General features: G+C 43.4%; 1 protein-coding gene across 1 annotated transcript in view; it reads left to right on the forward strand.

The window, feature by feature from the left end:
• Positions 1-27,152, forward strand: part of ENPEP (glutamyl aminopeptidase) — a 299,623-nt gene that overhangs the window by 77,491 nt on the left and 194,980 nt on the right. The window contains exon 2 of the mRNA XM_085635692.1: positions 21,990-22,131. Coding sequence (XP_085491818.1) covers positions 21,990-22,131 — 142 coding nt within the window. The remainder of the gene's footprint in view (positions 1-21,989; positions 22,132-27,152) is intronic.

A 27,152-nucleotide genomic window follows, 5' to 3' on the forward strand; every position in this document is an offset into this window, starting at 1 on the left:
GATATGTGCCCTCAGGAAGCTGCAATGGTGATCAGCCAATGAAATGCCTCCGAAAGCACCCCTAGTCATCCCGTGACATTCCGTATGCGACACACAGCAGACAAGAATCTGAAAAGAGGAAAACAGAAGTGACGGACCAGGAACACAGGGAATGGCTATGTGGCGCCACCTAGCCTTGGGAAGCACCAGTCTGAAGGGGGGGTTCAAAACTTGAATTAAGTGGAGGCAGATGCTGACGTGGGCACCAGAGGGCAGGCCCTTTCATGTTGATTGAACAGACTAAGAGAAACATAATCAGCCACATAAAAACGGTCAGCCATATGTGTTAGGCTTTGTGTTCAAGGAGCCCCATAAAGTTAACTAAAAACAGGCAAAATTATAAATTGTTGCTTCGCTTCCAGTATATGTTTAGGGATACTTCTTATTTTTACCGAAGCTGTGCTTTCAGAAATATATGAATACACTGTAAGAACCAATAACCTTGTTTCTGCCGCATCTCGTATATACCTTTCTATCACACATTAAAAGGGCTGTCATCATCTGCAACACTGCCCATTCGTGTCAAATCTTTGTGCCAGAGAAGCAATGTGGTTGCTTTCTGTCATTGATGTCATCACTCAGCTAAGTTTGCGGTTGTCAGAATCTGCAATAGAAATTCTTAACTCGTGCCATTCCAGAACAGACAATCATGTTGCTACTTTGATTAAAGAAGGTGGCTATAAATTTAATTTGTTTTCGCTCAGGCTTAAGCTTCTTTCCCTGATAGAGCTGATCCAGTGGAAGTCCAGGGATAAACACTTCACAGTCAAGAAAATTTAATTTGGGCTCATACACACTTTCAAATTTCCTGGCTATTTCGCTGAGGGTCAAGTTTTGTAATTCCACTTTGATCTTGATTGGTTAACTCACTGCCGACTTAAATTAATTCTTGAGAAATGTAATAGTGTTTAACTAATCTTCACAGATCAACACTCTTCCTTTGGTCGATAGACCATTAGTTGAGTAGTTGATGGTGATATGAACAATTTAACTAGCTAACTTACAAATCTCAGTGAAATAACCACAGACTCTGGATAAGATTCAAATAATTTTTATCTAAATCTCAGTCATAAATGAACGCTCATTAGTACAAAATGTGTTTAGCAAATACATTCAAAATCACAGACACATTCAACAAATCAATGCATCAAGAGTGGATAGATGTAGAGACAAAAGGCATAATAAATCGTACATTGCAAAAAATATGCAAATTTGAGACAAAATAAGAGTTACCCAAAAATGATAACAGAAAACCAACTCTCAGGGCTGGTGGAGGTCCCCTGATGGAGAATCAGGTGAAAAAGGCTATAGGACAGGATCAGGACAGGGTAATACTTACTAAACTTCTCTACAGACCCGACGCACCAGGGCGCATCCCTCTCTTACACTCTCTCCCTCCTCGATATGCTTCCGGAAACGTCAATCTAATCTGGTTGTCATTTAGGTATGAATCTTCCCAGTCTGCTCTCTCCGTTCCTCATCATCAGCAGCTCTCGACTCTCTCCCTCTCTCTCATGAGGCAATGTTGACAATCTTCTGCTTCTCTCTCAACACATTCTAAACTTAAGTCACTCTAGTTATAGTTTTTATTTCTGCATGTCCCACCCTCAATAGTTGCAAATATTAATGAAGTACGAATTTGATTGGTCAGGGGCAGGGGAGTTTTCATTCACCTCATGCTGGCATAACTAAATTGTTAATGAACTCTTTTGTCTAACAAACCCATCCCCTTTAGCTCATTTATTATTCTATCATATGTCCTTTCCCATATATTTAATGTTGCAAATCAAATAGTATCATGAATACAGCTCCACAGTCAAGGTTTCACACGTCTCTCATCCTTGGCTCTTGGCAGCCTGTCAATGACACGGTCATCGGGTCACATCATGATTCTGCTGCGCATGCCTAGCTTGCTTCCATTTTCGCCGCCATCTTTTTCCCTTGCATGTGACAACAGGCCCAAACGTACACTCTTAATAAAGGAATCAAAAACAGATGCTAATCTCTCAAATATGTTGAATTTCACTGTTCACCACCCACTTCTACTCTAGCCCATATTATTACCTCTTTCTTTACGCAAAAGCATTAGCAGCAATAGCTTTCTTTAAATTCAGGCAGGCATATGCCGGGCATGCGGTGCCTCAAGACACAATGTTAGTAATTCTTGCGCATGCGTGAGAGTTTTCCCTCTCAAACGGGTTACTCACATTGTTTTCTACGTAATTCTGGTTTGCACATGCGAAAAAGCGCTTTCCATTTTAAAGTGGGTTTTAGTCGCGTTGCACTTTATTTTCATTAATTAAGCATGGGTAAAGCTCTGTTCCCCATATGTTAATGAGGGATTTCGCCAAGCAAGTTTTGTTTTCTTGAATCCTTGCTCCATCAATCCCCTCTCTGATGGCATTTTAGAGCCATCATAAAATACCCATCATTACCAAGTGCCTGCTTTGTTTATTAGTTCTTAGTATCTATGTTGCTTTTTATGCATTCTTCATTTTCCTCTTTTATGTTCAGCTCCTTCATTTTATTGTATAGATTTTCTTTCATTTTTTCTAATTCTATCCCTGCCCTTTTCCTCTTTCTTCCCATCGTTTTATCTTTTGTTTCTGTTATCATCCTTGTTTTTATTCTACCTTTGCAACACTTATAAGTCATTAACATCATCAAAATTACTAATGCTATTGAAAGTACAGGAATGAGGATCTTCCCTAATAGACCACTCTCAAAAGGTAGAAAACCAGCTGCCTATAGTGGAAATACTTTTACTTAGTCTTACCAAAACACTGTCAACCTCCAGTTGGGTCAAATCTTTATGAATCTTTGTAATATTCTTAATATATCCCTCAATACCTTTACTTTTGGCTGGGATATATGTACAGAAGTGTTCAATTTTCAACATGCCACAGACTCCACCCTATTTTGTCAATAAAATATCAAGGGCAAGTCTATTTTGCAAAACCATAGATCTGATTGCAACCATTTCAGTATTAATCAGTAAAAATCCTCCAGCAGTATCTGTTGATAAATGATCAAGTACTGTAGACAATCGACATATTTTATTCGAATTCAATACGACTCCAACTGACGATATCAGTGCATCAAATATGTCACCTACTATTTCTGAAAAACGTAATCTTTTACTTATTGTTAGTCCTTTACCTATTATATCTATTTCATTGGTCTTAGATATGTGATATGTTATGTTATGTTACGGGGATTTATATAGCGCGCGATTACCTAAGGGTGTCCTGGCGCTACCCATTATTCCTAAAGGAGGGGACAAAAGCTTTGACACTACCTATTAAACAACCAGGTCTTCAGGCTCTTCCTGAAGGCCAGAAGATCAGGGCACATTCTAAGATAGGGCGGAAGGGTGTTCCATGCCTTGGTGGCTCGCAAAATGAAGCTTCTTCCGCCCCAGGAAGCCTTCCTTATCCGTGGTACTATTGCCAACCTGGCTTCCATTGACCGTAAAGTCCTTTTAGGATGATACCATTGGATGTTTTGTTTCAGGAACTCCGGGCCCATGCCCTGAAGTGCCTTAAACACAATAAAAAGGGCTTTAAAACAGACCCGCTTCCTCACAGGAAGCCAGTGCAGTTTGCTAATTTCTTTGGAAATAGGCGCAAACTTAGCTGTACCTGACAGTAGCCTAGCTGCCGCATTTTGAAGCGTTTGCAGTCTATTCATATGGCATTCCTGTAGGCTCAAATATAGACCATAACAATAATCAATCTTGGCCATCACGAGAGAAGTAACAACTGTACATTGACTCTCAGGCGGTAAGAAGGGGAGGATCTTTTTGATCATCCTAAGGATAAAAAAGGTGGCCGATGAGATAGAATTAATCTGGTCACCAAAATTAAGCTTCGCATCTATCAAGATTCCTAAGTTTTTTATGTTCTTTTTAGACGGTGTGGGAAGAGAACCAAGGGTGGTAGGTCATAAATTAGGAGTCCAGAAGTTTACATCATTCCCAAACAGGACGACCTCTGTTTTACCTGAATTCAATTTAAGGCAGTTGCGAGACATCCACGTTCCCACCGCTTCCATGCAATCATGGAATTGTTTCCCAACTTCCAAATCCTGACTTGGCTGTAGTGACACAACAATCTGTGTATCATCGGCATAGGAGGTCAGTTTAAAAGCAAATGAACTAATCAGTGAGCCAAGAGAGGAAACGTAAACATTAAAAAGTAGGGGACTAAGAGACGACCCCTGAGGCACTCCACAAGGCAAGGAGAAAGGCTTAGAGTGAAAATTGGCCAATGCTACTGTCTGTGAACGATCTGATAAAAAGGACTTTAAAAGCAGCCAGGCTTTCCCTTGAATACCACAATCTGACAGACGGTCCATCAGTAAGCCATGGTGGACCGTATCGAAAGCTGCCGACATGTCCAGCAAAACCAAGGCAGCCTTCCCTCCCCCATCTAAGGCCTCCCTAATCTCTTCTGTTGATTTTATAAGTGCTGACTCCGTCCTGTGACCCTCTCTAAAACCGTATTGCGTGGGGTCCAGCACTTTGTTATCCCGTAGAAAGGCACTTAGTTGCCTATTCATTTCCTTCTCCAGCATTTTAGCTGGAAAAGGAAGGCGAGAAATCGGCGAAAGTTATTAGGGTCCTTACAGTCAAGATTCGCCTTTTTTAGTAATGGTAACACTGAAGCCATTTTTCACATTTTTGGGAAGAGCCCTGAGTCAAAAATGCTGTTAAAAAGAGGGGTGAGGACTTGAGCTACCGGGTTTGGGGCAGACTTAACTACGACTGGACATGGATCAAAAGGCGAGCCAGATCTCACTGTCAAAAGGAGTTTATCTTCGGAAATACAATGCCAAAATAACAACTACTGTACTATTGTGCTGGCAACCTGTAATAGGCATTTTTACCACACACGTAGTATATTCCTGGAAAAACAGGATCAGTTCCACCTTTTAGTCCCCATCCCCCCATTATTAGGAAGGTATGTTCACATTCACTAGTACCAATGAAAACATTGTTCTGTTCTGTTTTTAATCTATGTAGACAGAATTTCCCCAATTTTGGCAAGTCTAGGGACATTGTAGCATGAGTCTCGCCTTTCCTATATTCCCACTCCTGAGTAGCCCATGGCGGTGCATGTGTCTTCTGCTCAACAGGTTTCTTTTGGAAATCCTGTCTTCTTTCCGCTACTAAATTTAGAAAATCTTCTCTTCGTCATGTAAAAGACACGTTAGACTATTGCTAAGAGCATGTGTTATATCTATAGGATTCATTGTAAGAAAAATTCATCCATAAATTCTGCATCTTTACTACTAAGCACTGGATTCAAGTTCCTTCAAATAGGAATTTCTGAAAAGGCCAAGTCCATATTAGAAAAATAGTACTGCAACATGCCAGTTACATAGAACAAACTAGTCACAACACACTACAGGACACACCATAAGTTGAAGAATGGAATGGAATGGAAGATGGTGATAAGTCACACCTTCTGAGACCGAAGTAGGTAGTTTCATGCAGACATAACAGGCACTCACATCTATCGTATCAACATACTGATAAAGGAGTTTAGTAAATAAATTTAATGACGAATCACTATTTGATTTACCATGATGATACATACTTTCATCTACTTTTTCCAAACTTGTAGTAGTAGTTTTGTTAGTAACTGCATTCATTCTTTCATTAGTATTTGTGTTATTTTGACTTTTAGTTACCATTAGAACAGGTACAACAACAGTTAACAATATCCACATTAATATTAGTATTGTGATACTACATAAACAACACTTAACACATCTTTGTTTTAAACTAGATTTCGGATGTTCAGTCACTTTCTTTTATGCCATTTTTAGTATCTAAAAAATCTTTTAATATCTAAATTATTTTCTAATAAAAAATATATTATAAAAAAAATCTTCGTGTGATCCCACACTTCAAATGCTTTCCTTCTTTATGGCCCCCGTTTTCTTTGTTTCTTTTCTTCTTTTTTTTGTTTGATAATTTTCTCACTAAAGTTCAACCTTTGTGCAAACAGACTTTTCTTTAAGGTGGTCTCAATTCCTTTTCATCAGATCCTGCAATAGTGTCACTTTCTGGTTCTTCATTTAGATCCAGATTTTTAAAATCTTCAAGGATGATGTACGTCCAATCTGGAGCCTTATATTTTCTACTTGGAACCCTCACTCTTTTTGACAACCATAATGATCTTCTTCTTGATTGTTCTTGTTCAACCTCACTTGACACCTCATTTACTTGTTCTAATTCTTTCCCAGTTTTTCTTCTTAGAAAGTATCTCAGTCTTTTTACTCCACTTGGCCAGTGATCACCCTTTCTAACCCTTTTTGTCTGCACTGCCTTTTTACCTTCACCTATTTCAAGTGTCCTTTTATTGTCTCTTTCTTTTGGTTGGTCTTCTTCTGGTTTCTCTGCATCTTCTCTTTCTGTTGTTGTATGTGTTCTGGACCCTCCGGTCTTTCTTTTTCTTCTTCTGACTGAGCTTAATCTGGATTAATTATTTGTTCACTTTGTTCTGGTCTTTCAAGCTCTGACTCTTTCTCAGCCTCTACAGCAGTCTCTTCTATCCCAGTAACTGGTGCCCACTCTACTTGACTTGTACTTGGTTGCTCATCGTCAATGCGTTCTTCAGAGTCTGGTTCTCTGACTTCTTCGACTTCACAACTTTCAGCTTCTTTTCTTTGCTCTACCGGTTGCTGCTCTTGTCATTCAGGTGGACTTGGGACTCTCTGGGTATGGCTGGTGTGTATCCAATTTGGCAAGCCAACAGACTTTACTGCTGTTGTCGTACCCAATATGATTTGAGGAGGTCCTTTCCACCTGGGTTCTAAACACGATTTCCTCGTGTGCTTCTTCATCATAACCCAGTCTCCAGGACACAAATCATAAGCTTGATTCGGCTGTGCTGTGGTTGCATCTTCTCCAACCTGGTGAGACACAGTACATACCAGATCAGCTAGTCCTTTACAATAGTCCAATACTAGATCATCAGTTATATTCATCAATTTGTTTCCAGGTACAAATGCTTGTCTCATTGCTCTTCCCATGAGAATCTCATGTGGACTTAATCCTGTTCTTCAGTCGGGAATGCTTCTAAGGCTCATCAATACAAGGGGCAAAGCATCAGGCCATTTCAGTGAAGTGGATGCACACACCTTCCCTAACCTAGATTTTATTGTGCCATTGAGCTGCTCAACCACTCCAGAGGCTTCCGGTCGATAGGCACAATGTAATTCCTGTTCAATTTTGAAAGCTGTACAAATCAATTTGATTACCTCATTATTAAAATTAGGTCCTCTATCTGATTCCAAAGTGACTGGAAATCCAAATCTAGGTATGAGCTCTCTCAACAGTAGTTTGGCAACTGTGAGACTGTCATTTCTTCTCATGGGATAGGCTTCTACCCATCGAGAAAACAGACACGCAATGACAAGGATGTACTTCAAACCGTTGCACGGTGGCAACTCAATGAAGTCAAGCTTCAGTCGGGTAAAGAGTCCGTCTGCCTTTCGGATTTTTTCCCAACTGACAACTGTCTTCCTACCTGTGTTTTGCTATTGGCAGGTCAAATACCTCTGGCAGAGACTTTCTGCAATCAACCTAAACTTGGGATTATACCAAGTCTGTCTGAAATATCTAAACATGGCATCCCTCCCAATGTGTGTAGCTCCATGATATACTCTAGCCATTTGTGATAATAAACTATCTGGCATTATTGGCCTACCATCTGGACACACCCACACTTCATCGTCTGCTCTTGTACAACCTGATTTGATCCAGAGTTCCTTTTCCTTTACATCTGCCTCATCCTGTAATTGCCTAACTTCATCCCATGTTTCAAAAGCAGAGAAAATCATTAGTTGGCAATTGGTAATTTCTTTTTCCAACCCTCTGTTCAAAGACATTTTATGTCGAGCACAAAATTGTGCAACTTGGTCAGTGTACCGATTACCCTGTGTCACATAATCATTTCCTGACTTATGTGCGGCACATTTGACCACTGCAAATTTCTTTTGGCAATTGCAATGCTTCCAATAGTTCTTTGACATTTTTCCCATTTGTAATAGGAGACCCTGAAGAAGTCAGAAATCCCCTCTGTAGCCACAATTGGCCAAAGTCGTACACAACCCCAAAAACATATTGACTATCAGTAAATATAGTTACTCTCGATTTCCTACCAAATTTGCAGGCTTTGGTTAGAGCAACCAATTCAGCTATTTGTGCAGACTTTGCTCCTTTCAGACAGGATGCTTCAATGATACCAGCTACAGTACCTACAGCATAAGCAGAACTTAATTCTCAATTTTCCTTCCTCAAGCATGACCCATCAACAAACATTACATGGTCTGACTCTTCCAAGGGAACGTCAAGGATGTCAGGTCTGGGCTTGGTACACATTTCTGTCACATCCAAACAATCATGATCCACTTCCTTTTTCACCTCCTCACAGTATAGATCAGGTAACAAGGTTGCTGGATTCATCATGGTGCATTTTGTCACATTTACATGTTCAGCACCCAATATTTCTCTTTCATACTTAGTCAGCCGACTAGGGGTCAAGTGCTGAGTATGAGTCCTTGTTAAAAGGATCTCAACTGAATGTGGCACATATATTTTTATGGGATGTCCCATCACAATGGATTCACTCTGTTCCAGACTCACACAAGTAGCAGCTACTGCTTTTAGGCAGCCAGGTAATGCTGCCGCCACAGGATCCAGAGTAGCAGAAAAGTAGGCTACTGGATGTTGGGACAATCCATGTCTCTGTGTTAACACTGAAAGTGCACAACCTTCTCTTTCACAACAGAACAAAGCAAACGCTTTTGTATAGTCTGGCATTCCTAATGCTGGTGCTTGACACAAACAGCTTCTCAATTTTATGAATGCTTCTTCACTTTCATTATCCCACTCAATCGGATCTGTCGCATCCTTTCATGTCAATTTTATCAAAGGCTTTGCAAGCAGTGAAAAACCACTGATCCACTGACAACAGTATCCAACCACTCCTAAAAACATTCACACTTCTTTCTTGGTTTTAGGCAGACTCATTTGTCGAATCATCTTTATCCTTTCTGGTGTTACTTTTCTGACTCCTCTTTCTATTTTGTGCCCTAAATATTGACCTTCTTGTTGGCAAAACTGTAATTTCTCTGGTGACACTTTGTGTACTCCTTCTGCTAAATGGTTTAAAAAAAAGCTATTGTGTCAATGGCACAAGCTTTTTGTGTCTTTGATGCCACCAATAGGTCATCAATGTACTGAACCAAAACCAAATTTCCTGGCATAATCAAAGTCTACAAACATTTTTTCAGAATCTGATTAAAAATCGAGGGACTCTCTGGGTACCCTTAAGGAACTCGGCACCATGCCAAAACACGGTCTCCAAACTGGAAAGCAAAAAGTTATTGGCTATCCGGTGCACAGGAATTGAAAAGAATGCTTGGCACGAATCAATCACAATGGGCATCCCACGGTATCTGATAAAGAATCACTGCTGGATTTGGTACTACAGGACAACAGGGTACTACTATTTTATTGACTTTCCTCAAATCATTCACTATTCTATATTTTCCACTAGGCTTTTTAAGTCCCATGATGGGTGTATTACAAGGAATGCTCAATATTTCTTTTAGAATACCCTGTTCAATCATTTGATCAATCACTGGGGCAACTCCTGCCTTCAATTCAGGATTCATTCTGTACTGTGGTGTAGTTGGATATATCGCACCTTCTTTCACCGTGATTTTGATTGGGTCTACCTTTGCCATTAGGCCAATTTCTTTTCCTGTAAAATTCCACACATCTGACCGCACTGTGGTTTTTAATTCATCAGGCAAATCCATTTCAGTAAGAAGTGAAAACATCTCACCCACTTCTGATCCCTGTTTTCCTAATATCATCTTGAAAGCTACGTCTTCATCAGGCATTTGGAAAGCAATACCATCTGGTGTACATAAGATGGTACAGTTCATCTTACCTAATAAGTCCCTACCTAACAAATTCACTGGACTTGAATCACACACCACAAACCGATGCATGTCTTTGAAATTACCAATGTTTACTTCTATTGGTTTGGTGACTCCTACAACTTGGAAAGTTTCTCCCGAGAGGGGTAGGTTTGGAATTTCTGTTGCTCTTACAGTAGAATGGGTTGTGCCAGTATCCACTGGAAAAGTGATGTCATTTCCTTTACCCTTTCCATCAACAAATGGACCTGCTGATCTACCGCCAAAGATGCGCCAAGCACGCACTCTTCCTCCCCCCTCAGGCACCGTCATTGGGATATCTCTGAATCACTCTCATTACTTTTAATCCAATATTGCTGAACCGTCTGTGTATTCCTACCATCTTCTCCACGAAATCCGGTGTTCACACTGTATCTCTGCACCTGAGCGTTCTCTACACCTGAGCGTTCCCATTGTTGGGCATAGGGGCTTGTGGCACCTGCAACAGAGGAGTACCTACCTGTTGCTGTTGCTGCTGGCTCACAACCACCTCATTCTGCATCTGTGGATTTAAAATTTGATTTACCCCATTATTCTCTTGAATATTTCTACACTCCGTCTTCCAATGTCCAATCTTTCTGCATCCATGACAAGGAAAATTCTTTTTCACTTCTTCTCTACTCATTCGTCCTTTTTTCCTTATTTCCATTTGACAGCTGACTATTCTGATTCTGCCCATTCATCTGGTTATCATTTTCAGAACCAGAAGTTGCCTCCTGGTGTTCTGCCAACTTCACTTGTGCCCACATCATTTTCTCTTTTAACTTTTTGTGCTTCGCATCAATGTCATCACTACAATACTTCGCATACTTTAACCCCTTCGCTGCTGCGGACATTCCGCTGCAGCGCTGGGGGGGGGCAGGGGGGCAGCGCGGTGGGCCTGTGCTCATGACGGAGCCGCTCCGTCATGAGCCACAGTTGAGCTGTGCTCATGACGGAACGGTTCCGTCATGACTCCGCCCATTTGCGTTGTCCCCTCGCACAGGCGGGGAAACAGCGCCGCGCAGGCGGAGCGGCCGCCAACAGGATTGTCATGACGGAACCGTTCCGTCATGAGCACACGCCAACCGTGGCTCATGACGGAACGGTTCCGTCATGAGCAGGGAAGGGGTTAAAATATCATCAATCGGCTTAATCATCTGACTAATCTCTGATCTTAATCCATACACAAACGTATATACAAAATATCCCATATCTTTATCACCAATGTTCTCAAATCCACTATACTGCTTAAACACCTGTAACAACCTTTCATAGTATGCATGCACTGACTCCTTTGGTTTTTGAGTTGTTCTGTCTATCTTAACCCAACCTGTTTCTTTAGGGGGAATTTTAGCTTTCAGAAAAGTAATTACTTGGTGATATTTCTTCATTACTTCCTCTGAAAGTGCACCTGTCTTTGCGTCTCTAGGATACTCTTCAGTTGGCCAATCAACTGTAATTTTACATTCGGTCCACAAATCAGTTGGTACCACTATTTCAAACAGGCCATCCAAATCTTTCAACAACACCTTTGAAACCTTCACGAATCTCTCTACCTGCTTGTACCATTCAGTGGGTTTTTCTCTCAACCTAGGGAAGTCATTTGTAAAAGACAAAATATCCTGTCTACTTCATGGAACATGAACATATCCACCACCAGTGACTTCTCTCATTGGACACATTCTTTCAACCTTTTCTGCCTCTCTTAACGGAAATGTAGGCGTTTCCTTTGTTGCTGCTTCATCTCTCTTCTTTGCCCATCTACTTCTCCATCTATCTACATCTCCCCATTTCTTCAAAATGTGCATTAATTCTTTTATTTGCAATCTCCTTCCTGACGCATTCAAACTCTCCAATTCCTTCTCAGTGAATTCTGATCTATAGGGTTTTTGTAATATTTTTGATTTTTTCACATCTATTCCAAATTCTAAAGCTGCTTCCACTATCTTCTCATGAAGATTCTTTGCTCTCCAGGTTATAGGTTTGCATAAAAACAACAATTCTTCATCTCCTGAACCTAATCTGTCTGGACTTATTGTACCAATAATCATTTCCTCCAAATCCACTCTCAACTTGCTTACATCTATAGTTTTCGGTTGAGTTTTCTTCCTCTCGTGTCCTTTTGCCCATTCTCCTAAATCTTCTGGTGAAAATCCAGTAGAATGTCCTGCCACTGGAGTGACAGTTGGTACTTTCCTTCATGCATCTATGGGTGAAATTCTTTTTGGGGTATCAGTTACAATCTCAATATTTTGGAGATCTAATAATGAGACATTCAAATCACTTTCACTAGTTTGATCTTCTGACATTACTATCTCCTTTCTAACACCATTTTGTGGGACTGTCATAATTTGTGACTTTAATGAACCTCGTTTATCACCATATAATGGAATAACAGGACCAATAGTTACTGGCACTGTCAATGCTTCAGCATTTAGACCTAACTGATTTATTTTCTGAATTATTTCAGTATTTCTTCTTTTGTTTTATTCAATGCATCCCTTTCCTTTTCTTGTGATGCTCGGATGACTGTTGGATCATACAGAGCCTGCGGAACCAAAGGAGTTCCCATCATAGGGGCACTCGGAGTTGTATCTCTAGCACTTTCCTAATAGGTCAGAGGTCTTTTAACTAGAATATCTTCCAACAACTCATCATCAGATTCTTCACATCCTATTCCTGACACACCTCGTTTTTCGTTTTTTATTTACATTTGCTCTCTTCTTTATCTTCAGCCATCAATAGTGGATATAAACCCTCTGTTACTACAGCTCTTCTCCATCTTTTCATTTGATCTCCTCCAGTGTCAAATGGGTATCTGGTTAAAGATCCTCTATTAATTCTTCTGCCGCCTCTGTATTTCTCTCGTTCAAATGCCTCAACTTCCCATTCTTCCAAAGCCTCATACTGTGTTAACCTAGGATTTGGTTCTAATGAATTCATCCTATTTCTCAAATTCTGAAGTATCCTCACATTAAATGTACCATGTTCTGGGAAAGCTAGAACACCATCACCTTTCGTATATTCCACCCAATTTTCCAACCACACATACGTATGATGTCCACTTTCCATCATCATATGGGAAGCAGGCGTATTAGGAGGGGGCATAAGAATTCCCTCCCTACTTACTATACACTTGTACTTCTTAAAGAAATTCTTGATCTCATTAATCAGCTTCATTTTTCCGGTTCTTGTGACTAACTAATTCAATCGATAAAATACAAAAAACTCTTCTGTATTTTCACAAATCCTGTTTGCTAATGCTCGTCCTATACCAGCGCTACTCACACCAACAATCCAATCAGGTCTCACTATGTATCCTTTTCCACAACCAATACTAGCACGGTTCTTGTCTACTGACCAATCAGAGCTTACAACACACCCACTTGTCTGACCAATGCCACTCTTTGTGACGTCAGTATCGCTTCTACTACTGACCCTCCCTTTACAATCTAGACTTTTCACACACCCTCTGTTTCAACCAATAGCAGCGGCTCTCTGTGACGTCAGTATGACTCCTGCTACTGACCCTCCCTTCACAAGATGATATGACAATGTATTTTCTAACTTTTCTTTATAAATTTTCTGTTAGTAACAATGTTAAAATAGCGCTACTCTGACTGCTCCACTAAACCAAAGATAGTTTCTTCACTCTCTTCAAAGAGAAAATTCTTCCTTTAACTACGAGTAAAAACCACTGTTTACACTTCACTTAAGCTCTGGGAGGACCTATTACTCCTCTAGGAATACTCCTCCTTTGGGTAAGGCCAAAGTTTCACAGGTGGGCCCTTTGCTGTCATTCACACTCTACTCGTATACGATATAGTCCCTAGTATAACACCTACAGCCCTGCGTAGCTTTTAGGTATTATGACAACAGACAAGTAACCTTCTGCAGTGTGATTTCCTTACCACACTCTTCTAAATTCCGTTCCCGGGATTCCCAGGTATCTCTGTACCTGTACTTCCAGACAACATATAACACGACACTAACTCTTGGTGTTAAACATATAGTTAATAATCAATATTCAATAATCAATAGTCAATAATCACCAAACTGATCAATAATAACCATAACTCTGCTATCAGAAAAACGGATCCAGGGAAAGTCCAGGGATAAACACTTCACGGTCAAGAAAATTTCAATTGGGCCCATATACACTTTCAAATTTCCTGGCTGTTTCGCTGGGGGTCAGGTTTTGTAATTCCAATTTGATCTTGATTAGTTAACTCACTGCAGACTTAAATTAATTCTTGAGAAATGTATTAATGTCTAACTAATCTTCACAGATCAACACTCTTCATATGGTCAATGGACCATTAGTTGAGTAGTTGATGGTGATATGAACAATTTAACTAACTAACTTACAAATCTCTATGAAATAACCACAGACTCTGGTTAAGATTCTAAGAATTTTATCTAAATCTCAGTCATAAATGAACGCTCATTAGTACAAATTCACGGTGCAAACCCCTTCAACTTTCATAGGAGAAAAATTTGTTTAGCAAATACATTCAAGATCACAGACACATTCAACACATCAATGCATCAAGAGTAGATAGATCTAGAGATAAAAGGCTTAATAAATCATACATTTGCAAAAGATATGCAAAATTGAGACAGAATAATAGTTACCCAAAAATGATAATGGAAAACCAACTCTCTGGCCAAAAGGGCTGGTGGAGGTCCCCTGATGGAGAAACAGGTGACAAAGGCTATAGGACAGGATAAGGACAGGGTAATACTTACTAAACTTCTCTACAGACCTGACACACCAGGGCGCATCCATCTCTTACATTCTCTCCCTCCTCGATATTCTTCCAGAATCTTCAATCTAATCAGGTTGTCATTCAGGTATGAATCTTCCCAGTCTGTTCTCTCCTTTCCTCATCAGCAGCAGCTCTCGCCTCTCTCCCTCTCTCTCAAGCAGCAATGTCGACAATCGTCTGCTTCTCACTCAGCACATTCTAAACTTAAGTCACTCTAGTTATAGTCTTATTTCTGCATGTGCCACCCTCAAAAGTTGCAAATATTGATGAAGTACGAACTTGATTGGTCAGGGGCAGGGAGTTGTCATTCACCTCATGCTGTCATACCTAATTTCTTAATGAACTCTTTTGTCTAACAAACCCCTACCCTGTAGCTCATTTATTATTCTGTCATATTTCCTTTCCCATATATTTAATGTTGCAAATCATGATTACAGCTCTACAGTCGAGTAGAGATTTCACACGTCTCTCGTCCTTGGCTCTTGGCAGCCTGTCAACGACACCGTCATAGGGTCACATCATGATTCTGCTGCGCATGCCTAGCTTGCTTCCATTTTCGCTGCTATCTTTTTCCTTTGCATGTGACAACAGGCCCAAACGTACACTATTAATAAAGGAATCATAGAATGGAGGAGCCTAGCGCTTGACCAAGATGGCCGCGTGAGCCTTGAGCTCCCACGACCCTCGCGCCCTCCTGCAATTATCCTGTCCTAAATCCTGTTTTTCATGCACGGAATCCTGCAGATGAGTTACAGCTGGGGCGATTGACGTTGTCCCGGCTAAGATCGCCCACCGGGAACCGAAGTTGTGCATGGCGGAAGATTGCGGCCTACCTCCGAAGGAAGCCAGGGGCTCGCGTTGGCAGGATGCCCGGCCACTAATTGAACAACAGCGGCCTTGGGAGGTGTGAACTGGCGGACGGGTGCCGCTGCACTTTCACTTTCGCTTTCTCGCCCTTTGCTTGCTCTGGCCCGGGAGTGCTTCATGCCGCTCCCCTGATATCTGGCGGACCTACACTCGACCCTGGCTGGCTGTTGAAGTTTTGGTTGACCCTGTTTCCTCTGGCTGAGCGAGGCACGTCTTTTTGTAACTGACTGCCCTGCTGTTCGAGATGTCGGCCAAACCGGAGGTAGACAAGCCGAAGTCTAAGGCTACCAGGCGGGGAGGCTATACCCAATCCAACAATATGGATCGCTATGCCCAGCAGAAGGGGTCGCCTGGTGGATCGGGACAGTCGCTGGAAGTACAGAAGGCCGATCCATCCCCAGCCTCGGAGTTATCATTGCAGGATATCAAGGGGGCGATTGAGGGGATGCAATCGTCGATTGGGCGACAGTTCGAGACCCTGGCGCACAAGGTGGACATGATTTTGGTTGATGTCAACTTGATTCGCGCGGACCTGGGCAAAACCAATGAGCGGGTCAAGTCCCTGGATCTCAAGACCACTGGCCTCGCGGATGATGTCTCGGAACTCCCGGTTGAGGTTCGCAAGTTACGGACCGCGAATGACCTCTCCGCCCACCGGCTCGAAGACTTTGAAGGTCGGGCCCGGCGCAACAATGTGCGCCTTATTGGGGTCCCGGAAACTTCGGAGGAGCTCTCTGTTGATTTACTCGTCGAGGACTTGGTGGTGAACCATCTTGCGCCTAAGGGCCTCGGCAAGTTTTTTGACGTTGAGCGGGCTCACCGAGTGCCTGGCGGAAGGCCTAAGGTGGGAGCCCCCCCGCGACCGATTGTCGCCCGGATCTTTCACTTTCGAGACCGAGATGCTATCCTGCAAGCCTCAAGGGTGAAAGGCCCGGTGCCTTTTCAGAATGCCTCTGTGAGCTTTTACCCTGACTTCACCCAGATGGTGCAGAAGCAAAGGCAGAGTTTCCTGGGGGTGAAGGGCGGCTTAGGGATATGGACCTGAAATATGCCATGCTTTTCCCCGCCAGGCTACGTGTGGTGTATGAGGATCGGACTTTCTTTTTCGAATCGCCGGACATGGCAGGGGACTGGTTGAATGCGCTCCCTCGGCGACAGCCCGGCGGGGACCGTGTGGTTGGAGCGGAAGGCGACCGGGATGGACAGGAGTGACACATCCGGTGTCGGTCTGTTTTGACTCAGCCCCAGACAGTGACTAGCACCCTACTGCAGTAATGGGAGGGCGGCGGGGGGAAGATAGGAGCTCTTTCCTCCCTTGGGGTACTATTTGTGGATTTGTTTTTGATAGGGCGACAGGCACACTGAAAGTTGGGGGGGCTTTGCAAGCTGACGCAGGGGTGCAGGGAGGAGGGGGGATTTGGGATGTCGGGGTTGTTGTTGGGGCTTTTTTTCTTGCAAGGCGTAGTAATTGTTGTCAGTATTGTCCGATTGTGGTTCTCCGGGGGGGGTGGAGGTCTCTTTGTGTTCGGGGATGGGGGGTAGGGGCTTAAACATAATTAGCTGGAATGTTAATGGCTTAGGGGATCGTATTAAACGGGGGATAGTCCTACAATTCTTGAAACGGACCTCGCCGGATGTGGTCCTCTTGCAGGAGACCCACCTGATAGGGAATACGTGTTATGCACTTAATAGAAAGGGTTATAAATTCATTGCTCACTTGGGGTTCTCCTCGGGCTCCAGGGGTGCGGGCATACTTGTTAGAGCTTCCCTACCATTCGAGGTTGACTCCCCCATTGCTGATGATAGGGGGCGCTTTGTGGCTGTGGCGGGGAGGTGGGAGGGCAGAACGTTGGTATTGGTTTCTGTTTATGTCCCTCCTGCCTTGCAGGCCTCCACGTTTGTTGATCTGGGCAAGGCCTTGTTGGAACTCCCTGAAGGGATGCTGGTGGTGGGTGGAGACTTCAATGCGGTTGGATCTGGATTGTTCGATAGGTACCCGCCCAGGGACACAGGGGGGGCTCAGAAGTGGCTTCCCGACTTTATAGATACTTTTGGCCTGGTATACTGTTGGAGGCTACGGCACCCCACTCAGAGACAATATACCTTTCACTCCGGGGCCCACGGTAGTCTCTCTCGGATTGATTACTTGCTCACTCTGGCTGCGCACGCCTCACTGGTATCTGAGGCTAGGCACATGGCACGGGGTATATCCGATCACCCGCCGGTGTGGGCCCGTCTGGAAATTGGCCGGGTAGTGGGGGGCAGGGTGGCTCCCATTAACCCCTGGTACTTTCGTGACCCCAAGCTGCGCAGTGCGTTGCTGAAGGCAGTTGATCACTATTTTCAGGATAATCAGGGTTCAGTTGAATCTGCGGTGTCCTTGTGGGAAGCGTTTAAGACCGTATTGAGAGGGGAGGCCCTTTCCTTGGCAGTGGCAGCCAAGCGGCGGAGAGACGCCGAGGTGACACAAGTTGAGGACGAGATTGCGGCTTTAGATGTGGCCTTGGAGGAGGAGGTTGCGGCGGCCACACTGCATAATTTGAGCTTAAAGCAATTGGAATACAGGGATCTGGTGACGAACGCTGCCAAGACCCTCAGTAGGGAGCAGCAGGGTCGATTGTACGATGTCGGTGATAAGGCCGGGAAACTGTTGGCGTGGTTGGATAAAAAAGAGCGTGTTAATCGAGTGGTGCCGGAGTTGTCGATGGACGGGGGAGAGGTTGTCACTGACCCCGACGGTATAGTCCAGTGTTTCTCGGACTATTTTCGTACGGTATACACCTCGGTTTCGGATAGGCCGACTGAGGACTCGTGCGACCTTCTGCGTGATATTGCTCTGCCCTGCCTTTCTGCCATAGATAGGGATGACCTCGATGGAGATATAACTGTTGACGAAGTGGCGTGTGCTATCCGTGCGTTGCGCTCGGGTAAGGCCTCGGGCCCAAATGGTTTGCCGATTGAGTTGTATAAGCTTCGTCCGGATAAGTTGGCTCCTCACCTGCGCGCCATGTTCGTGGAGGCGCGGGTGAACGGGTTTCTTCCGCTCGATCAACGACTGGCGACGATTGTGGTAATACACAAAGACGGTAAGCCCCGGGATAAGTGTGGTTCCTATCGGCCGATATCACTTCTCAACGTCGAGCCGAAAATCCTTGCCAAGGTCCTTGCTAACCGCCTGGTCCGGGTGCTTGGAGATTTGATCCACCCGGACCAGTCGGGCTTTATCCCGCGCCGTAACACTGCACTGAATCTTAGACGCCTTCATGGAGTGATTGCTAGGACGGGCACGATGCGAGAGCCGGCCATTGTGGCGGCCCTCGATGCCACGATGGCTTTCGACGCGGTGGAGTGGGCATACCTGTGGGCTGTACTAGCCAAGTTCGGCTTCGGGCCTGGCTTTGTAGGCTGGGTGAGGTTGCTTTATGAGGGGCCCCTTGCTAGCGTCGTGGTGAACAGGTGGGCGTCGACACCGTTCGAGCTCGGGAGGGGCACCCGGCAGGGCTGTCCCCTGTCGCCGTTGTTGTTCGCCCTTGCTCTTGAACCGCTGGCGGCGTGGATACGATGGCACCCGGATATACGTGGGATTCGATGGTCGCCTGACCACGAGGACCGTATTTCCCTTTACGCCGACGATATTCTGTTATACCTCACCTCGCCTAAGAAATCTCTCATAGTGGTTTGTGACGTCTTGACTTCTTTCGGTAGGAACTCTGGTCTTGTTATTAACTGGGGAAAGTCATACTTGTATGTCCTGTGTGGGGATGTCCCGCCTGTCCCGCGAAACTGCTCGATCCAGATCGCCCGGCAAGGCTTTTTGTACTTAGGAATCTATATTTCCACTGACCCCACTTTACGATACGAGAAAAACTTGCTCCCTCCCTTGGCACGTTTGCGGCGGGACGTGGCGGGCTGGCGGCGGTTGCCGCTTTCCCTCCTTGGCCGCGCCGCCCTGTTTAAAATGATGTCTCTTCCCCGTTTGCTCTATGCCTTACAGAATACCCTTGAATTGGTCCCGGCCAGTTATTTCCGAGAGGTCGAAAGCCTCCAGCGCACGCTATTGTGGGAAGGGCGACCGCGCATAGCGATTGCTAAGTTGACGCTTCCGTGGTACGACGGGGGTATCGCGCTTCCAGACATTCGACGTTATTATTGGGCCACTCAGTTGAGCGCGATTAACCATGGTGTCTATGGTCCGGCGCTGAGCCCCGGCTATGCCATGGACCGGTGGTTGCTGCGCGGGGGTAATTACCACAGAGCGTTGTACTCGAAGTCGTTGGACTTAACCCTTACGGGGCCCACCAGGGTGGCCGTGCACGTGTGGAAGGTGGCAACAGATTCACTGGGCTGGAAGGGTAAGCTTACCCTTGCCACCCTGTTGTTTGACTCCGATATTCTGGGAAAGCTTTGGCATACAAAAGGGTTTGAGAAATGGGACCTGATCGGTATATCCAGGGTTGGAGACCTTTTGGTTAAGGGTAGGGTGAAGTCATTCGAGGAGCTGCAGAAGGAATATGAGCTAGGGAGCACAGAGTTCTTCCGATACGCTCAAGTGTGTCACGCCTTGCGGTCAGTCCTTGTAGAGGGGGAGACGGTGCCCGAGTCCTCTCCGTTAGAGGACCGGATCCTGGATGGCCATATGCCAGAGAGTACGATCTCTCTCATTTATAAGAAATTAATTAATGTTCGGGCAGATCTTCTCCTAGGGTTGCGCGATCAAGGGACTAGGGATGGCCTCGAATTAGATGATGAGGATTGGCAGTATGCAGTTTCTTCTCCCAAAGAGGTCGCGATCCCTGCGCGCCTGCGGCTGGTGCAGCTTAAAATACTCCATAGAGTTTACGTGACAGGGCCTAGGCTGGTCCATATGGGTTTCTCTGAGGAGGGCTTATGTAAGAGAGGCTGTGTTATGGTGGGCACCTTCCTACACATTATTTGGGAATGCGGTGCGATCATGGAGTTCTGGAAGCGAATCCACGATGTGATGGGGGAGGTGACGGGCATCGTCATGCAGCCGGAGGCGCGGTGTTGTCTCCTGAATGTTTGGGGTCCTACTGACCACGACGCAGCACAGACTCAGTGGGTGACCCTAGGGAACATGGTAGCTAAGCGCGACATCGCTCGCCTGTGGGGCTCTACTAGGCCTCCTACATTGACAGCGTGGATGGAAAACAGGGATTGGAGCATGTTTAGGGAGAAGACAGTATATTGTGCTCGAGGGCGCCCCCGGAAATGGCACACCGTATGGGGGCGATGGAACCGTATAGAGGGGGCATATGCCTGCCCCCAGACCCGGACCCGCCTGAGGAGCAGCTCTCCCCTTAGCATTCTTTCCGGCTTTGTAGTCTTTGCTGTAATGTGTTTGCCTTCTTGAGTCTCTGCCTTCCCCTCCCTTCCCTTACTATAGACCTGTGTCTGATGGACGAAATGGGGCTCGCCTCCCCCTGATGGGAACCCTTTCTGTGCTTTAAGTACTTATCGCCTTGCTTGTGTTTGGGTTTGGGTTTGTGTTTATTTAAAACAGAACCTTTTGATTCTCCTATCAGTGAAATGTGGACGCTCGCTTGTGTTGTGTTTCTAAAGCTGCCGTACCTCCGGGTTGTCGGCTGAATAGCTGTGTCCCTGACTTAAAAGAATAAAGGTTTTTAAAAAAAAAAATAAAAAAAAAAAATAAAGGAATCATAAACAGATGTTAATCTCTCAAATATGTGAATTTCACTGTTCACCACCCACTTCTACTTTATCCCATATTAATATCTCTTTCTTTACTCAAAAGCATTAGCAGCAATAGCTCTCTTTAAATTCAGGCAAGCATATGCCAGGCATGCGGTGCCTCAAGACATAATGTTAGTAATTCCTGTGCATGCATGAGAATTTTAGTAATTCCTGTGCATGCATGAGAATTTTCCCTCTCAAACGAGCTAGTCACGTTATTTTCTACGTAATTCTGGTTTACACATGCGCAAAAGTGTTTTCCATTTTAAAGTGGGCTTTAGTCGCGTTGCACTTTTTTTCCATTAGTTAAGCATACGTAAAGCTCTCTTCCCCATATGTAAATGTTGTGTGTGTATATTAATTTCATTTTCTTTACTATTTCTACTGGTTAGTACTTGTTAATGAGGGATTTCTCCGAGTAAGTTTCATTTTCTTGAATCCTTGCTCCAGCAGAGCCTTGAACTGATTGGGTGCCTCCAGGTTTATTGTATTGTGTTCTTGTGTGCTATCAGTCTTGTTTACTTGAAAGTTATTACGTAAACTTCATTGAACGTAGAACAGGAAGAGTCACTCGACACATATGGCTGCCGTTGCTAATGCTGTCTTCCATTCATTCCTTAGGAACATAGCCGCTACCGACCACGAGCCCACGGATGCAAGGAAGTCATTTCCCTGTTTTGACGAGCCTAACAAAAAGTCGACCTACAACATCACAATACTCCATGACAACTCCTACCACGCAATCTCGAACATGCCCGTGGAGGTAAGACTACGGTCAGAATTATTCTATGTTTAATTTCGTGTATTATTTTGTTGGCACCTACTGTGGTAGTTCTGTATCCAAAATAACGCTCGTTCTGAAATCTGGTATGTACGTCGGTTTAACGTACTTCCTGGAAATGCAAAACAGCTTCTCAACATGTCCCTTCCCCCCTCCCACCACACACCTCTAAGTAAACAATGAGGACATCTGTCAAATGTAGCACTGTATAAATACAGCCATAAAAAATATATAACTCCAAATAAATATTCAGTGATGGGCTATGGTATGCTTTCAGAATGTCCTCTGGGGAGAATATAGTCACCTTGTTTATTTTTCACCTGTACTGTGGAAACTGTAGCAATGTCCTAGCAATCTTTTCATGAACTAAAGAGTGAATTTCATAATCTGAAGACCTATATTTTTAATTTCACCACATGGCTACATCTGCCTTTGAGAGCATAGCATACACATATGACGGTCAATTGTATTCGTAGTCTAGGTAGACCATATTTAAATCTTTGTAATTTCTTGTGTTTATGTATTTATTAGAGCTTATCAATTAAAAAAAGTGTGTTATACATCTTCAAATTGCATTTGTAGCAGTATGCATCATATAGGATTTTGGTAGGTGGAAAAGTAAATATGTCTGCTGTCAAAAAGTTAGACTGCATGGAGACCAAAAAGTATTTTGCTAGGAATGCGAGACTGAGCGATTCACGTTTTTGATGTTGCGGTATTCTAAGTAAAATAGGTGCATTTTTTGGTTCATCTGGTTGGTTATAGACCTGTTCTGTGAAAGGAAGTTGAACCAATAGTAAAGAGCAACTAGGAAACTAGAAGGTGACGTAGGCGGTTTAGTGATGATGAAACAGAGAATGGATGAAGATCTACAGGAGGCATTATCATGTGAAGAAGATAACGCTGGCTAGTTGTCAGTGGACTGCCCTGGACTTCATGATAGTCTTGGGTGGAAAGAAACCTTGTGTCTAGGAGCTGGTGCTAGTCACCCGGGGGCTACAGGAGAGGCAAGCAATGATTTTCCAAGTATTAAATTGTTTTTGAACGTAGTCATTTTTTCTGTTTCTGGAGGACCTGTACAACACAGTCAAACTCCTTGAGAAAAGAGTGACTTCAGCTATAGGCTGCCAGGTTATCCTACTCTGAGCTTTTTCTCTTCGTGTTCAATGCTGCCATGGAGTGCATGAATTGCAGGAAACAGTGGTCCCTGAGAGCAAACAATAGTTAAACATACAATGAATATAGCCAAGATTGGTACTATATTATAGCCAATGTCCAGCCGGACACGGCAACTTTAATAAGTAGAAATAGTTAGCAGTGATCCAAAGAATGTAAGTAGAGTCTTAGTGGGACACAAGCCTGTATCCTGAGACTTACATATCGTGAGGACAACAAATTTGGAACACATTCAGGCAATTACAATGATGTTTCTGTTGAAGGTGGCACTATTTGTATTAGATGTTTCACTACTCATTATTTTCTAAAACAGAAACATCATTGTAATTGCCTGAATGTGTTCCACATTTGTTGTCCTCACGATATGTAAGTCTCAGGATACAGGCTTGTGTCCCACTAAGACTCTACTTACATTCTTTGGATCACTGCTAACTATTTCTACTTATTAAAGTTGCCGTGTCCGGCTGGACATTGGCTATAATATAGTACCAATCTTGGCTATATTCATTGTATGTTTAACTATTGTTTGCTCTCAGGGACCACTGTTTCCTGCAATACATAACCTCCCAAGGTCCCTGTCTAATTCCTTTGGGTGCCCTTGTCCCCTTTTTACATGGAGTGCATGAAGCCCTTGCTGTTTAGAGGCACTTGCCCTTCCTCAATGAAAGAAAACAAGAGCTTAAAAAAGTGACTGAGGGCCTGATTACAAGTTTAGGACTAAATTATGATGTTTGTGCAAACAGGAGTTTGCACATCAATTCGATTTAAAAGTCGGTTTCTAATTAACACACCATCACGGTTTTCCCATGAGAAATTCCAGCAAGTCCTTGAAAAAGGCAATGGTGCCTTAAATGCCGAATTTGCATGTTATGTCTCATTTCTATGTTGAATAGAAGTTATTTAGCACACACATAGACGAAGACAATTATATTACTGAGTGTGGAACCTACCTCACTCTATTCCACATAACTTTGAATCTCAGCCTAAGTCTAAATTGGGACTGGGCTGAGGTGAAAAATCCACCCTAGTAATGAAGCTTACCTGGGGGCATATTATCAAGGACGGCGTTAACATTATCGCCGGTTTAGTGGCAGAAAACTGCCACTAAACTGGCGATAATGGGCTTCATAATATGCTCTAGAGAATTCCCATAGAAGCCCATGTTCACACCAGCACATGGGCTTCTATGGGAATTCCATAGAGCATATTATCAAGCCCATTATCGCCGCTTTAGCAGCAGTTTTCTGCCTCTAAACCAGTGATCATTTTTAACGCGTCCTTGATAATATGCCCCCTGGTGTCCAGAAAATCCGATTATCACTAGCTCTGAGCTTTTAGCACAAAAACGGAAATCTTTCGCTGGAACTTGACAATTATATATTTGCATTTGCTGGAGCCTCCCTCGCTTCTGCACCCTATTTTGCATGACTGAAGGATTTAAAAAAAGAAAAGTAAAAAAAAGTCCCACGGTTAGAAACTTTGAGTGGTGTGACCTGCTCTCATACTAATTTTTACCACATTGCAGTTGACCTGAAATCGTGCCTATGTTCTGATCTACCATAAATATTGTCTTTCTTTACCATGTTTCTGCTTCTTGACACTTTTCCTTTAAAGTTTTAACAATACATATCCCTGGTTCCCATGTTCTGTTTGCAATTCTTTTTGTAACATTTTGCCTGTTACATTTTCTAAATTGGTTTAAGTTGTGTATGTTCTTTTGTCTTGATAGAATTAAATATGCATTTGTCTGGGGGACTGTCTCCTGCTTGTGCTACAATTTCAAAGAGTTGAGCAGAATTTCTCACTGAACTGTTTTCTGACCTATTCAGATTGTGGTTGTTACCTAGGTATTGGTACGCCTTTTCCAAACTCAGTTTTTGGCTTTGGCTTACTATTGAAAGAGTATTATCTTAGAAAATCGATTATAAATGTTTCCCAATATTCAGCTCATTCCACAAAATGTTTTGCATTACCTACATGTTGTTCCATTGATGAACAAAAGTGTTGGCCTAGTAAATGTTCTTGGTTATTATTATTAAGTTGTTTTGTGGAAAACAACTTCCATTACCACCACCAGTATCTCTAAAATTAACTGCTACTTCACCTACATATTATGGCATTTTCTTCCCTGACGTCCACCTCCCTGTCATACTGGAAGATACTTTGTATGTGTGATGTATGTTTCTACGTGTAAACACAAAAAACTATTAACATTGAATTACAAAAATGAAGGCATTTTCATGATTTATTAATTTGGGGCACAGTGGTATGGTCTACAGTTGCAATATACCAGAAGAGTATGTGTTTTGATAATGGGTGTCCAGAATCTAGTCATCCTCCTGTTGGGCACGCAGCAGCATCAACCCCCTCATTTACCTAAAGCCCTGCTTATGCCATGGAAAAATTCTTAGTATTCCAAATACTGCAGTACACATCTGTACTATGTATTAAGGTTGCTTCATTCTGATTATGACCCTTGCTCTTGCCACCATGCTATGCCTAGTCTGTGGGACTGGAATTAAGGAAATCCTTAGGTTGGAAATCGTCTCACTTTAGGGATCCTTCTTTTACCACTGGAAAGACTGTTGACCAGTAGAACCTAAACTGACAAAGGCAATAGTTTGGGCTTTGTATCATAAATAGATTTCACTAAGCTTTACTAACACAAACAGCACTAATACAACGGAAAGAGCACAAATACAATGCAGGCTTGCCTGATACAAAGTGTAGACGTGGGATGTGCAGCAGCAGGCCAAACGCCCCTCAACTACCAGAACAGCTGCAGCACTTGGAGCATCTGGATAGGCCCCTGTATGCACTCACCCAAAATCTCTTGCGGCAAAGACTGCACCAGTTCATATTATGAATTCTTATAGTGGAAAAGTTGAAAATGTGGAAATAATATAGGACACAGGCTCAGAAAAATGGATGCAGGGAGGCAGAGAGAGGTCATGTTACAAGTGTACAGAGTGCATATCACTTACAAGGCGTCAGAGGAGTGTTGTGTATAGTTCTCAAGGGTTCATGTATGAAATATTGTGCTAGATTTTGAGTGTTCACCTGGACCAGTTCTCCTACCTATAAATAGCACCGCTGCCATAGTGGAACCTAATCTACTGGTCCCTCATATACCTATTGGTAAATAAAGCCCTGTCTGAAGTGTTCTGTCCTGTTTTCTGGCTTGTGTCTTGGTAGGTGGGGTGTGATTATCCCTGAAATATTGTTTCCAACAATGGAGGTGGTTGGTTAGTCAAAAGTATTTTGCCACATGCTGCATGCACCCTTGTCTTGTGGTAAATGAATGCAAGGGGGTGGTGGATAGAACTGATGGATGACAGAGGGTGAACGGCTGGAATGCAAACCAATGGATTATGGATGGTAAAGGGGAATTCATGGTGAATGGATTAGTAACGCCAAATAAATGATGGATGGATAATTAATGTACATTTCAACAGCATTGTCCCCATCATTGCACACCCAAACAACTTGATCACAAATGTCAGATAAAGTGTTTTGCTCCATGAGCCAACGAATCAGAAAGCCGTAATTGTAGGATAACTAATCATCGCCATAACTCTCTAGAGCCCCCAGATGTCAATACTCACAATCTGGACCACACTGTGGATGAGAAAAAGCCCGATGTATATTGTTAATGACATGTGCCTTCGTACACCCTCAAATCTCCACATTCTAAGTTAATCAAACTAAGTAGCATTCCAAAGACACAGCGCATTGGTCCAACCACACACAAAAAACATGTGCTAAATGGTCACACCTTAGAAACAAAACAACTCTGTATTGTTTAATTACTATTTTTTGTACCTTAC

Source organism: Triturus cristatus, chromosome 2_1 (assembly GCF_964204655.1).
Source record: "Triturus cristatus chromosome 2_1, aTriCri1.1, whole genome shotgun sequence".
Classification (NCBI taxonomy): Eukaryota; Metazoa; Chordata; class Amphibia; order Caudata; family Salamandridae; genus Triturus; species Triturus cristatus.